Genomic DNA, 15,830 nt, shown 5'->3' with positions numbered 1-15,830 from the left:
CTTGTGGGCAAACTCGCCTCAATCCCCTGTGTAATTATTTTGCTGTCAGGAATTATATCTACAGAAATCATATTTGAACTCTCACTGATGATTCAGCTGATATGAATGTTACTACTTACTTTGATCTTGAACCCAAAACATGTTCCAGTCATTAGAACAGACATGTGGGCTTCACAAACTGCTAAATGAATCAGTGCCCTAGAAATATTACTGTGATTATGATATATATCCAAAATATGTTACTTATCAATATTTTGTCTTCTGAAGAGTTGCCACTGAATAAGTTGATAATCAACTGAGATGGTTCTCAACAGTGCATTTGATTAATAGGGCCTCTGATATTTTTTGAAATGACCACCTTGGAACAAGTTAGCTTCTGTGAAAACAGACAAAATCAAAGAAATGCCCGGGGGGGGGGGGGGGGGGCACTTACAATGATGAGTGGATACCATGCGTGACCAAAAAACCATGTAAAACGTGATAAGGGTGTCAAAAACACAAAAATAATGAAAACAGGGTATCCATTTCGCTAGGAAATTACGTTTAGGGTCAAATTTGCGGGATGATGATAAAAACAAAATTGAAATGTTTTATAAAGGATGTCCTTTTTGCCCCAACACTTCGTGTTTAGAGTCCGATCTGCGCGAGGTGTAGAAGCTGGGGTCGTACTAAACCAAATAAGGTAAAGCCTACGACCAAAGGACCCGTAACAATTTTTATTTTTTCTATTTTCATACAAGCTAACTTGTTCTGTGGGTTTCATTCTCATTTCAGACATGAATTCGAGCTTTGGTTATTATCTCAATATGAGTTCGAATAGAATCCAATAAAATGACCACCCAAGTATCAATACAAAATGTATCCAAAGAAACTGAAGTTTTCAATTACAAAAACAAGAAGAATAAACATTTTTTATATGTCCAGATCCGGGGGGGGGGGGGGGGTTCCTAGCAGCTGTTTATTTCAAACAGCCCACTGAATTGGGTAACTCACACAGACCATCTTGAAACTTAAAATATTTAACTATCTAGAACATTTCTGGCCAAATCGTGTTTTGGGGAACCACTCGTAGATTTGTGTACGTGCACTTGTGTACGAAGTGAATGGAGGTGGAAATGGGGAACCATGCGTGACTGAATAAAACTGCTGTATAAAACTGCTGTATGAAATAATGAAGTGAACGGTGGTTCCCAATATCACGATAATGCCACATTTCTAAGGCTAAATCACACTCACCCCCCATAATGTCAGCAAGAAAACTATTCATCCAGAGCCCCCCCCCCCCCCCACCCCTCCTCTTCAATCTGGAGTTATATACTTCTACATCTTAAAATTTCCTAACAATTTTGCAAAAGTATTCCATTTTGATATAGAAGTCGGGTCCTAATAGCACGATTCATTTCGTCAGAGGTGAATAAACACCATTCTGCTTCCTTCACTCATGGGGCATTTAAAAAAAAATTATTATAAGCACAAGTGTTTGGTCAACCTCCTATGTGGGAACTCTGATGAACAAAATGTGACTCCTGAAATTTCTGTCACATCTGACACCTTACAGTTCTCTCTAATCTTAATGACCAATATCGTCACAATATCAAGCTTCTGGGTCCTTTCCTATACCTCTAGCTGTCTGTCCACCATGGTCATTTAATCTTTTTTGCATCTTCCCTCGCCTTGTCCATTTCTTGCTTCAGCTCCTTAGCAAAGGTTTTCCCAAATGATGACAGGTCACCTTGAGGCTCATGGGGTTCATCTGCCATCTTCTTCAGCGTTTCAGACTCGGCAGCTTTGTCTAATGCTTCATGACCTACAAGTATAACAAATAATGATTAAATTTTAAATCTCATGAAGTGTCCAAAATGGGAAAGGCATTTCTATTGCTCTAATCAGTAAATTACATCCTAGAACCATGCCATCAAATTGTCAGCTTTTTTATCAGGCTTCCCAAGCGTCCCCAAACAAACTCTGTAAACCTACAAACTCCAGGAATAGATACTGCTGCCACCTCTGGCAACAACATTTTCTGGAATTATGAATTAGATAGGCGGCCCCACAACAACTAGATTTTAACCTGGTACTTACCTTACATTTACTTAAAATTTTTGGTAGTAAACCAATCTAGCCTGAATTGGTGGCAAATAATTCAGTTCCATTCATTTTAACCATACATTTCCCAGTGTCGGGGGGGGGGGGGGTGGTTATGACCCCCAGCATTTTTCACAATAAATTGGCAATGTCATAAAGGACTTATATTGCTTTTTATCAAACATCTAGCACAATAACTTGAAATCAAAATTGCTCTTAAACATATACAAATCCTGAATTTAAAACTGTATAACTTTCACTTTTACCAAATGATATGAGATAATTATCTATGATGGGAATGTATAGCTGCTGACAATTTCTACCCCCCCCCCAAAAAAAAAAAAAAAAACAATAATAATAATAATACTAATAAAAAACACAAACATTTAAAAACAATAAATTACACAAGAAAACATTTTGATGCCATTTTTGAATATATATCCCCCATAAAAAAACAAAAATTAAAAATAAATAAGAACTAAACATAAGCAACTGATGGACTATTTACAAATTTAATTCCATGCTTAAATTAGCATTAAACCCAGGTGCAGAATTTCTCAAATCAACAACCTTCATATTGACCAATCCTAAAGACATTGTACTTTTCCCGGTGCCAGGTAAAAATGGCAGAGGTAATAATGGCAGAGGTAAAAATGGCAGAGGTAAAAATGGCAGAGGTAAAAATGGCAGAGGTAAAAATGGCAGAGGTAATAATGGCAGAGGTAAAAATGGCAGAGGTAAAAATGGCAGAGGTAAAAATGGCAGAGGTAATAATGGCAGAGGTAAAAATGGCAGAGGTAAAAATGGCAGAGGTAAAATGGCAGAGGTAAAAATGGCAGAGGTATATCTTCGTCAATCTGGCTCACTCAACGCCTTTCCAAGAGACGTGCGGGTGAAACGTCCTTTCCTGTGATTGCTGCAAAACTATGGAATCGCCTACCAGCTGCAGTGAAGATGGCCTCCTCTGTTGAACAATTCAAGAAGGCCATTAAATCCCATCTATTCTGCTAAGTGGACAATCAATTGCATGGACTAGACCGATCATTCCGAGGTGTAGAACAGTTGTTTTAGTGGCCAAAACAAATATGGAGTAGTGTGTGTGCAGCGCTTTGTAACCGAAAGGAAAAGGCGCTATATCAAATGACTTTTGGATTGGATTGGATAATAATGGCAGAGGTAATAATGGCAGAGGTTATAATGGCAGAGGTAAAAATGGCAGAGGTAAAAATGGCAGAGGTAATAATGGCAGAGGTAATAATGGCAGAGGTAATCCAGGGGGTGGCCAGTCATGCGTGACCAAAAAATATGTTTAAAATGGTGTTTTTTTTTTTTCAATTCTAGACGCAGGCCGGCCGCGCGAGCTCTCGTTAGGGATATCAAAAACACCGATTTTAAACAAAAGGGCGGTTTAGAAAGACTGGTCAATCACGGGTTCAATTTTTTTAGGGGTCATATTCTGGCGAAAACTTGTTTAGGGGGTTATCTGGCACACAGAGAAAAACATCGTGTTGGGGGTGTCTGGAAATAATTTGGTCACGCATGTGTACAGCAATAAATATTACCCTTCCCCCCCCCCCCCCCCCGAGGTAATAATGATAGAGGTAAAATGACGGAGTTAAAACTGGCAGAGGTAAAGATGACAGAGGTAAAGATCATGACATGCTATACATCAACAAGGAAAAGGCAGATGGACTCCTATCGACGAAATGAGTATTATGAAAAGATTAGATATGATTTGGATTTTTCTCATCATTTTAGGTCTATACTTTATCGTTGATACGATTAAACTAAATCATTTTCATCCCAAAATGATTTCAATAAGTGAGTGACGAAAGGATTTATCTTGGCCAGTTCGTAAGATAGAACAGCACTTCATCACATACCAAACGGATTTTAATGTAAACAACAATGTGCATGCGCTACCATTAACACACTGAAATTGACAAGTTCGGGATTTCTTCGAACCACTTGCATAACTTGGATAACAGAAAAATAACAAAACGTTCTATAATAAAAGTAATTTTTCCTATTTCAACATCATAATGGATCCGAATAGATGTTGATATTATACGTATATAGTTTACGGTGAATGTACAATGATAGCTATTAGTGATAATTTTTTTCAGAGCAATATCCTCATTGCAGCTAGTCCAAGTGAATGTCAGGTTCCTTAACTAGTTTTTATGGTAACGGTTACAGGATGAATTTGGAAATGTGTAGCGAATCGGGGATTTGAATTTATAGGCGTTTCTCAGGTACTATTCTATCGATGTTTTTCGAAGGGGAAGTTCACCCTGACAAATGATTTACGTAAAAAAAGCAACAAAAAATGAAGTGAAAGTTTGCAGAAACCTCATCAAAGATTAAGAAAATTATTTGAAGTTTGAGTCTTTGATCTGTTACGTCATATATGAGCAGCAGCAGCTACCCCGTATTTTATGCACCAAAATGTATACTTTTCATTTTTTTAATCAATGGTTCGTGATTGCTAAAAAAAAATCTTTCAGGAGCGGATCAGAAATGATTTGTATATTGATATACTTAAGGTACAATAAAAACCGTTATTTTTTTTTTAAAGAAAATGACATTTCATTGATATTCTTTATGACACCATATCTGGGAAAAAAACTTCTCGCAAATGACGTCACCATTAAAATTCAATAAGCTTTTTGAATCTTTGGTGGATTCCCTAAAACCAATATAATTTTAATTATTTGTTGCTATGTCAGTTTTAATTTCCCCTTTAATGAATTAAGTACAATATTTGGGATCCAAAGTCTCCTTCAATTTTGAATATTAGAGGAACGATTTGCCATGAGAAGGCCGCGCATGTAAGTCCAGAAAAAAAAACCAACTCAAGTGTTATCAATTCGGTGCAGAAGATCTAAAATATGATTTAAAATGTTACCCTTTAGTCCAACATTCTTATTTATAATTCTTATTTTCTTCTCAAAACCTTTCGTATTTGATCTACTGTACATGGTAGGGCTTTTGGATTTTATGGCATGGGGGTTTAAGACTGGCCATGTATACGTTTGTCGATCTTCCCTCTGCCATTAGCTCTGCCATTTATACCTCTGCCATTTATACCTCTGCCATTTTTACCTCTGCCATTTTTACCTTAAGTTTGCCATATTTACCTCTGCCATTTTTACCTCTGCTATTTTACCTCTGCCATTTTTTACCTCTGCCATTTTTACCTCTGCCATTTTTACCTTTGCCATTTTTACCTCTGCCATTTTTACCTCTGCCATCTTTACCTTTGCCATTTTTACACCGAGCCCTTTTCCCTTCCATGCTATTTGAGATTTAGACAACTGTAAAATTTGAGCTTTTAGCTGGAATTCTCTGCAGTGTTGTTTCTCTTTCAATCTTCCACTATCTAGATAAAACAACAGAATTTCAAGAAAGTCAAGTGCAGTGAAAACATCCTGGTGTCAAAAGTGTTGATTATGTTACCTGATTCAAATGTATAGCTACATCGCCCATGAGAAGACTATTTCATATAGATTTCCAAGTCACTTCTACTTACCAATTTCATTAGCTTTATTAATTCCATATGCAGTCATCTGTGCCAGTCTTCTCATAAATCTAGATTCTGCAAGCTTTGAATAATGGAAATAAATACAATTAGTGAATGTTAGAATGCTCTTACATAGCAAATTATAATTTGATATATTTCATAACTCATTGGTGTTTACTACCAGTACCAAGCACAAAAATTACTACGATCATGCTGGCTGAAAGTCGTTTGAATGTCATTGAATATCATTGTAGGATATTTGAATTTTTAAAGTTTAGTTTAATATAATTCTTTAAAAAGAAATTGACAAGTATAAAAAAGTGCATAGAAGAAGATGAAATTATGATTTACTTACCGAATCTACTAATTGAGGGTGATTGGCCAAGTACCTACACATCAAATTAAAAGAAAGGGCAATGAATGAGACAGTTTATACTCATAATTACTGACTTACAATATATGTACAATTTCAGACTTTACTACTAGCAGTAGCAGGGCTCTCGCTAATACAAAAAAAAAATGGGAGAAACTTGTATATTCCTCAGGAGTCAAACATAATTCATACCAATCCATTGTTAAGTGCACCCATATTGGTGCTATGTCTTCTCGAGTCAAATCAACAAATTATGTCTCTAGCTAGTCTAGAGAGACTTAGCAGAGTTAAACATGCGCTGTATATCTTTTACCCAGGGCCAAGTTTGTCTTTTAGTGACAGGAGTCCTATTTTTTTTTTTTAGAAAACAATGTTTATGTCATTTCAGACATCGGATTTGGAAACAAGAACCAGGTTCTTGAACCTCCATTACATGTAGTGGGAGAGGCTTGTGACCTACAGGACAAAAATTATGCATATATATATATATATATATTTCACAGCCTTCTTATAAATATATGGTGACAAAGATATAAACAACAAAATAATCTCAATTCCAAATAATCTTGATTACTGTCTGGACATAGGTCTACATCATGCACATCAACTGAACTGACCATAAGCATAGTTCCATAGAATTAACCAAACATTACCGGTCATTTGTGTATTAATATTGATGAGATGATCTTGACGAACCTGTAGGCCTATAATAAGTCATTATAGTTCACGCCTTTGTTTTCAGGAATTTTGTGGGTTTTTTAAAAATAAAATTTGAGATTAAATTTTTAAAAGAAATCAGATTGCATATACATATAAATCCAAATATTGGAATTAGTTTCTCTTATTGTGTTATCCATTTAAAAAGAAATAATTGATTAATAAAAGAAGGCGGATTGAAGAGCGAAGGGGTAAGGGGTAATTGTAATAATAATTATAACATTTATAATCAAGTTTTACATTTTATTATTTGTTAGATAATTTTTATCTATAAATTGTTCTTCAAAACGGAATTTTGTAACATTGCTTATCAGAACAACATACATGTATGTCATAACAAAGCGGTTCAAGGGTCAAGCCTATTGTATGTGCGGTGAAAAAGAATGGATCGAGGGATCTACACGAGATCGGTCTGGTAAGAAACCTCTAATTTTTAACCTTTTTATTAACATACTTTTTGCACCTTTATACATATTAGGCGTATGAAGGTGTATGGTTAAATATAATGATAGAAATTTATATATCTCCCGGGGTATTTTGATTCTTGTCATTACCGGGGGGGGGGGGGGGGGGGGGGGCATTATGGCCCCCCTTAAGATCTCAGCCGCAGATTGCGCGATCACAACAAAAATTTGCATGATGGTAGAGAATGACATAATCTACGCAGTTGCATTGGTAAATTTCACTGGATTCATATATTTTTATTTATATGAACTAATTATGCAAATTTATTCATGAAATCATACTTTTTGCTCTGATTGACTAAATAAAGCTCCTAGAATGCGATTTTTTAGTGAAAATAATCTTTATACATGTACTAGCATTCCTAACAACTGTGAATGAATAAAATTCTGGTACCAAGACCAATTTCTTATGTATTTTATTGTTTTTCAAATTTCTTATGTATTTCTTTGTTTTACTTTTTGTTTTTTATTGTTTTTTCAATGGAAATCGTTCCAGACTTAATTTTGATCATGAACAAGGCAAAATAAATTAAGTTTGATCAGTAAAAGTAGAAATAATGATACATTTATGAATATTGGCTAAATACACAATTTGCATTGGATTTGTACATGAAATCACGTTTTTGAGCAATGTTGGGTCTGACATGCACTTACATAATGTTGCGTAATGTTGTAACCACGTACCCCAGCGTCACAAATTTGGTCTCAAAATTTGAACGAGACTTAAAAGTAAAAATTCAGTGTGCGGCGAGGTCAAAAAAATTTGCGTGGCAGATATATCGAGAAAATTGTCAAAGAAGAAAAAAGAAGTCAACAATTAAAGAAGAAAAAGCATTTTATGCGAATTTTAAAAAATATGAATAAATTAATTTTGCATAAATTAGCATAAAAATTGTTCTAGTCAAAATTCTGTGAAGAAGATGGTGAACCTCATGAAGCTCTACAGATGGAAGAAAAAAAATCAAAATCGGTCAACAAAGAAGAAGCATTTTATGTGAATTTTTAAAAATATGCATAAATTAATTTCGCATAAATTAGCATTAAAAGTGTTCTAGTCAAAATTTCAAAATTCTGTGTACAAGATTGGTGAACCTCATGAAGCTCTACCAGATGGAAGAAAAAAAATCAAAATCGGTCAACAAATAAAGAAGAAGAAGCATTTTATGTGAATTTTTAAAAATATGCACAAATCAATTTCGCATAAATTAGCATAAAACGTGTTCTGGTCAAAATTCTGTGTACAAGATTGGTGAACCTCATGAAGCTCTACCAGATGGAAGCAAAAAAATTAAAAATTGGTCAACAAATAAAGAAGCATTTTATGTGAATTTTTAAAATATGCATAAATTAATTTCGCATAAATTAGCATAAAACTTGTTCTAGTCAAAATTTCAAAATTCTGTGTACAAGATTGGTGAACCTCATGAAACTCTACCAGACGGAAGAAAAAAATCAAAATTGGTCAACAAATAAAGAAGAAGCATTTTATGTGAATTTTTAAAAATATGCATAAATTAGCATAAAAATTGTTCTGGTCAAAATTTCAAGATTCTGTGCAGAGTTTTGGTGAACCTCATGAAGCTCTACCAGACGGAAGCAAAAAATTCAAAATCAGTCAACAAATAAAGAAGTAGCATTTTTTGTGAATTTTGAAAAATGCTTATAAATTAGCATATTTAATAAATTTCAAAATTTTGTGTAGTTTTGAATCCCCCACCTAGTGCTATCATATAAAGCAAACAGAATTGAAATCGGCGAAGAAGTAGCATTTTGAAATTGTGGACGGACGACAGATGACGGACGCCACGCCACGGCATGAGCTCATCTTGCCATTCGGGCCGGATGAGCTAAACTAGCACATCAATGATGTGGAGCTCATCCGGCATCTCGCATCACAATTTAACACAATTTTAATTTCAGCCCAGTTGACACTGTAGTGAATTATATTGGTGACATAAATTGAGAATATAGAATTGAAATTGATGAATAAATGACATAGCATTTTTTGTGATCTATGAATAAATTTCATATGAATTAACTCAATTAAGTATTAATTATTATCTAGTCAAAGTTTTTTAACTCTGGGTAGAACCTTGGTGAACCTAATGTAGCTCTCAGATGGAACAAAAATAACAAAAATCAATCAACAAATAAGTAAGCAATTTTTGTGAGTTTTGAAAATATATGAATAAATAGCAGATTCAATGAGTTTCAAAATTCTATGTTTAAATTTTGGATCACCACCTCGAGCTATCATATAAAGCAAACAAAACTGAAATTGATCAACAAATGAAGAAGAAAAAACATTTTTTGTGATTTATGAATAAATATAGCATAAATTAGAATAAATAACTTTTTAAACAAAATTTCAAAATTTTGTGAACAAGTTTGGTGAACCTCATTCAGCTCTACCAGATGGAAGAAAAAAAAATCAAAATCTGTCAACAAATAAAGAAGATGAATTTTCTGTGATTTATGAATACATTTTGCATAAATTAGCATACATAATTTTCTACTGAAAATTTTCAAACTTCTGTGTAGAAGTTTGGTGGGCCTCATGAAGTTCTACTGGATGGAAGAAAAAATATCAAAATCTGTCAACAAATAAAGAAGAGGAATTTTCTGTGATTTCTGAATAAATTTCGCATAAATTAGCATAAGTAATTTTCTACTGAAAATTTCAAAAATCTGTGTAGAAGTTTGGTGAACCTCATAAAGTTCTACAAGATGGAAGAAGAAAAAAGTAAAAATCGGTCAACAATTAAAGAAGAAAAAGCATTTTATGTGAAATTTTAAAAATATGAATAAATTAGCATAAAAATTATTCTAGTCAAAATTTCAAAATTCTGTGTACAAGATTGGTGAAACTCATGAAGCTCTACCAGATGGAAGCAAAAAATTCAAAATCGGTCAACAAATAAAGAAGAAGAAGCATTTTTGTGAATTTTGAAAAATGTGCATAAATTAGCATAAAAATTATTCTAGTCAAAATTTCAAAATTCTGTGTAGAAGTTTGGTGTACCTCATGAAGCTCTACCAGATGGAAGAAAAAAATCAAAAGCGGTCAACAAATAAAGAAGAAGCATTTTATGTGAATTTTTAAAAATATGCATAAATTAGCATAAAAATTGTTCTGGTCACAATTTCAAAATTCTGTGTAGAAGTTTGGTGAACCTCATGAAGCTCTACCAGATGGAAGCAAAAAAATCAAAATCGGTCAACAAATAAAGATGAAGTAGCATTTTTTGTGAATTTTGAAAAATGCGCATAAATTAGCATATTTAATGAATTTCAAAATTCTGTGTAGAAGTTTTGAATGCCCCACCTAGTGCTATCATATAAAGCAAACAGAATTGAAATTGGACTTGAATTGGTGAAGTAGTAGCATTTTGAAATTGTGGACGGACGACAGACGACGGATGACAGACGACGGACGCCACGGCACAAGCTATCTTGCCCTTCGGGCCGGATGAGCTAAAAACATGATCCGGAGTCCTCAAGGCTACCCAGTACCTTTCCCTGTATGGCGAATGGTCAGGGTGCAGTGGTGCCTCTAGGTTCTTTCTGAGGCATTGAGTGTATTGCCTATAATTGCAGGGTGACTGTGAAGGCATTACTTTGTATTGTGTTTGCATGTGCAAGGAATGATTATTCCCCATGACATCATTGTTTTTACATAGTTGAATGTTTATGGCAGCTGTCTAGACTTGAAAAAAGTCTCACTCGGTGATCTTGCGACTCTGTGTGCTACTGGAACTTTGGCCTTACTTTCAACCTCTTACTATTCATATTTACAGGTATCATCCCACTCTAAAAGTCATTCATTCTGATAGAACAACATTTCAACTACATTGTGGTGAAATTTGAAAGAAATCTACTGAAGCTAATTGTGTTTTTATGTCCCTGTTGGTTGTTGCTGCGGCATCTGTAATTTTGGGGAGTGCTGTAGGGCACTTCCATATGCCAATGTATGCGAATTGTTGTTTTCTATTAGTGCACCTTGGGGCCCATTTCTTAACACCTGGACAAGTTAGTCATATCTTTATCCACCAACCACAGAGTTAGTTCCAATCTGACTAAACCTGTTTCACGAAAGGCTTCCTATCTAGAATACCTTGATATTAATAGCATCGGTAAAAAAGAGCAGACGAGACATTCGTACCGTTGCACACGAGACATTCGTACCGTTGCACACGAGACATAGCATTAATCACAAAATAACATTTTTCAAAAATAAAAATTATGACAAAATTTCAAATATTTTGATCAATTGAGAAATATCTCTTTTCAAAATAATAGCAGAGGTAAATTATACATCATACATACTTAAACCATGAAGATTGGAACATTCAATTACTGAGAAAATGAAATTATGATTAATTCATTTCATGAGTAAAAAAATCACATGCGGACATGGAGATGGGTACCCCCAGGATATCAAATTTTGATAGTTTACGGAAGTAAAACCATAATGGTTTTCTTTGTATAATGATGATGATTATACATTTATACATTTTTTTTTATTCCAAACATCATCAAAATATAGTTTAACATAAGTTGTTTAAATCTTTAGATACCGAAATATACGATTTGACAAATTATATGCATAAATTAGAGATATAGTGTATCCAAATGTTAATAGGGGTCTGAAAACATCAAATACGAGTCCAGTTATGGATGGCCTGACGTGATGGAATCTTTATTGATTCAATTATTTTACTATTTCAAAATGGATGGAAATGTGGCATTTTAACAACAGTTTTTACAGTTTATTTGTACTTCAATTATCATCGAATGACCTATCCCATTTGTTTTGCGATGTGATTTCAACTTCTAGGATTTATTATGAAATATTATAATTTTCAAACTTCGAGGCACTTTTGCATGGCATAGTCTACCCACGTGATGCCACTACGTCATTAAGAAAGAAGTTATGACAGGTTCGGAGGTGTCATAAATAATTAGTGAGGTTGTTGTAACTGATCTTGGCAAAGAGGGCTTCGTGAAACGTTTGCGGACAAGTAGCTCACTATCTCCGATTTAGTCAAAAAGTTAGACTTATGACGGTGTTGAGAAACGGGCCCCTGGTCCCAATTAAGCCGGTCACAACTTTTGTTTTAAAAATCAAAGGAATACAAACTTAAAACTACCTTAACTTTTCTTGTTACTGGGGCTATTGAAATGAATGAGGTATTAAATGAAAGGTCCTAATGAGCTTTAGTAAATGATATGATGCAAACCCCTCATTTCTCATTTTTTTTGTAACATACCGTACCTACCAGTTTGCAGTTTGTTCAGTTTATTGACTATTAAAAAATTGTGCCTAAATGTCAGGATTCTGTGTCTCATGATAGACCTTCATCCATATAATCAAGGTAAGTGCATAATTATATTTTCCCCTTTTATTTCGAGTGCTATTGCGACCCCATTGCTATTCTACCTAGTCTTGAGGAGGCAATGATGATGTTTCTTGATATAATGACATATACTTCTTCATCATTGACGTCTTGACACTGTTGTAATAGTGTCTTAAGCGAAGGACCATAACAAAGATGGATTCCCCTTGGAAATCCATCTTTTTTATTAAAATCACGTAATTGGTCGTGATTTTATTTAACTCTACACCTAATGCGTAGGAAGGTTGAAAAAAAATGAAAAAAAAAGTGAAAAATAAAGGATTCTTACCAGACCGATGTCGCGTAGACCCCTCGATCCACATGTAATACCGATGTAAACAATGGGAATACAATGGCGTCGACCCTTGAACCGCTTATGCATTATGTACTTCCGGTTAGTGATGCCGTTCGTTCTGAAGATTAATTTATAGATAAAAATTATTATTTTACAAATAATAAAATATATTACGTGATTATAAATAATTAATAGTATTATATCAATTATTTATAATTATGTAAGAAATTCTAATATTTGTGAAATATCTTTATCTATAAATTGTTCTCCAAAAAGGCATTGCGTATCGGAAGTACGTAATACATAAGCGGTTCAAGGGTCAACGCCATTGTATTTGCATTGTTTACATCAGTATTACATGTGGATCGAGGGGTCTACGCGACATCGGTCTGGTAAGAATCCTTTCTTTTCACCTTTTTTTGCCGTTTTTTTAAACCATCCTACGCATTAGGTGTAGAGTTAAATAAAATCACGACCAATTACGTGATTTTCAATTTAAAAAATGGATTTCCAAGGGGAATCCATCTTTGTTATGGTCCTTCGCTTAAGATGTCAAGACGTCAATGATGAAGAAGTATATCAAAAAACATCATCATTGCTTCCTCAAGACTACATTCTACCCCATTTTGGAGAGTATACATGTTTGCGTAGTATAGTGAGTGATTGTATTCCCGACCGGCCTCGTATTACCAAATAGGCGCATCGTACGCGTCAGAAAATAATTTCATACGCTCAAAACTTTGCAACATCCTTCCGAAGGGAACTTGAATAGAAAGACGATGAAAAATGGTCAAAAACACATTTTCAAACTTAATATTCTTCGAATAATAACATATTTGTCAAAATAGCTCATCAGTGATTTTGTTGTTTTCTCAATTTTTCCCATAGAAAACACACGTTCAGTAATACGATCCCTTATTCAAATCAAGTGACCAAAATTATTTCACATGCGAAGAGGGGTCCGATTGGAAGCAAATATCGTTAAAAAGAAAATAGATTTCGGCAAAATTTTTACATATTTACATTTTGTAGGTAATTGTGTATTTATGGTGAAAGTAGGATGAATTCTATGAGAATAATGTGTTTGATATGATTGAATTCATGAAAAGCGTTCGGCAATAGTACGATCCACCACTCGAACGTGAACGAGTCCTGAGCTGGGCCGGGCTCCGGAGCGCGCGCGCGGCCCGAGCTCCCTGGGTTGTGAGCCGAGTGGGGCCTAGGCTCTAGCCCCAGGGCTGGCGGCTGGCGCTTACTAGGCCTAGGCCCTAACGTTAGATTATTCACTAGTAGTAGGCCACTAAAATAGCACCAAATAACTCATGCAAATGTCGGCTTCATTATTAAAACAAAGTAACAAATGATATCTTAATCACTCACTTTAAAATTGCTCTCAACACCATATTTTCGTCATCTTTGTCCCGATCCCAATACACGGAAAAGGTAGGATAAAGTCGCATCAAAAACAAATATATGGTATTGTGGAAACAGTTCAGAAGCGAAAATTACTGACAAAAAAAAATCGAGTCGAGGTCTTCCCATAGAGATATATACCAAACCGGTACTTAATTAGTATACATCTCTATGGGTCTTCCCTCTTGCATTGCAGGGGCGGATCCGGGCGTGATTTTCGAAAGGAGGGGGGTATATTTTTCCTTAAAAAGAGTCCTCACTGGTGACATGTCATAGATGCCATAGAAAATACTGCATTTGCTTGTCAGCATTATCATGTTTTACTCATGCTTAAATCTATTCACGAATTCACTTGTCATGCTTGTGAACACAATGCGTGACGTATTCAGGAATCTAAAATAAATTCTTTGCTCTACTTTTACAGCTCTAATTATTATTAATATATTCCGTCTCATTGAGTGACCAAATGTCTAATTAGAATCAAATATGTACGATCATCTGAATTTTTTGAACAGTTAATTACAGAGACTCCTGTAAATACCCACCCCCCTTCCAAACACAAATAAATGTGTATGTTCATTATGACTCTAATCACGCTTCCCCAAACTTGATTTTATTTGCTTGCATAGATACTGAGTAGGCCATTACATTTTTTTGAATAGCATTTCTCGTGACATCATACTCATCTAATTTCTATTTCTGGCTCTTTGTTTACAATTTTGTTCAAGCAGGTTCCTACTAATTATGCAGAATAATACCAAAGGGAACTTCTAAAATAGCTTAGTCTATACAAGCAGGGGTTACCACCGCCGTTTCACAATTTCGCTTATCTCAAACATGCTCTACTTAAATGTTATGTTTTCATTTCATGTCATGTTTTCTTTTATTTCTTTTTCCCATATCATTGTCTCCTTCTCATCACTTAGTTATATCTCACTACACACATGCATTGTACTATCTAGTCCCTATTTCCAAATGTTGGGATCATTATCTGGCTTGCTCAATTTGAATTTGAAAGTATTTATAACTAGAAATATTTATGTAGTATTGGGATTCGTTCCTCAGTCTCTCTTGCGTTAGCAACAGAATTTCCTTTCAATTCTATTGACGACGACGAGTTTTTGCTCCAGCTTCATGCAGATAGGAAAATCACTAGAGCTATACATAATCCCGAATACGACAACAGCATCTCTTATGATTTAAACACAAACTCAGAAGAGTTGTCCCTTAACTTTGATGACAATGACCCAGTACAACAGTTTGCTTCATCTAAATACTATACGGTAAATGAATACAAATCAAATAGTTTGAACAATGTAAATGAAAACACGTTTCTTTTACATTTAAATATAAGGAGCCTGAACAAGAATTTTGATCAGCTTGATCTACTTCTAGAACATTTTAATTCACATAATAGCCCTATTATTGGTCTGACTGAAACGTGGCTCCAACACTCTAGTAACTCTCTTTTGAATATTGATGATTATTATTTACTCACAAACAACAGACATAATAGACCAGGAGGCGGTGTTGGTATGTATATACCGAACCGACTAGATTACTC

At 34.6% G+C, this 15,830-nt stretch overlaps 1 protein-coding gene across 1 annotated transcript; it reads right to left on the bottom strand.

The window, feature by feature from the left end:
* Positions 1-928: 928 nt before the first annotated feature.
* Positions 929-14,342, bottom strand: LOC121411120. The gene is made up of 4 exons (XM_041603646.1): positions 14,234-14,342; positions 5,964-5,997; positions 5,618-5,690; positions 929-1,807 (listed from the first exon to the last, which is right to left on the bottom strand). Exons 1-4 carry the CDS (start codon positions 14,311-14,313, stop codon positions 1,644-1,646), a joined length of 351 nt encoding a protein of 116 aa, XP_041459580.1. The 5' UTR covers positions 14,314-14,342; the 3' UTR covers positions 929-1,643.
* Positions 14,343-15,830: the final 1,488 nt, after the last annotated feature.

This window comes from Lytechinus variegatus, chromosome 3, assembly GCF_018143015.1.
Source record: "Lytechinus variegatus isolate NC3 chromosome 3, Lvar_3.0, whole genome shotgun sequence".
Taxonomy (NCBI): Eukaryota; Metazoa; Echinodermata; class Echinoidea; order Temnopleuroida; family Toxopneustidae; genus Lytechinus; species Lytechinus variegatus.
This window is presented reverse-complemented; position numbering and strand designations above follow the sequence as displayed.

Coding starts and splice junctions, on each gene's coding strand:
- LOC121411120 (XM_041603646.1), bottom strand. CDS start 14,313: ATGCGACTTTATCCTACCTTTTCCGTGTATTGGGATCGGGACAAAGAT. Junction 5,998..14,233: donor GTGTTGAGAGCAATTTTAAA/GTGAGTGATTAA, acceptor TTTGATGTGTAG/GTACTTGGCCAATCACCCTC. Junction 1,808..5,617: donor TAATAAAGCTAATGAAATTG/GTAAGTAGAAGT, acceptor TTATACTTGTAG/GTCATGAAGCATTAGACAAA.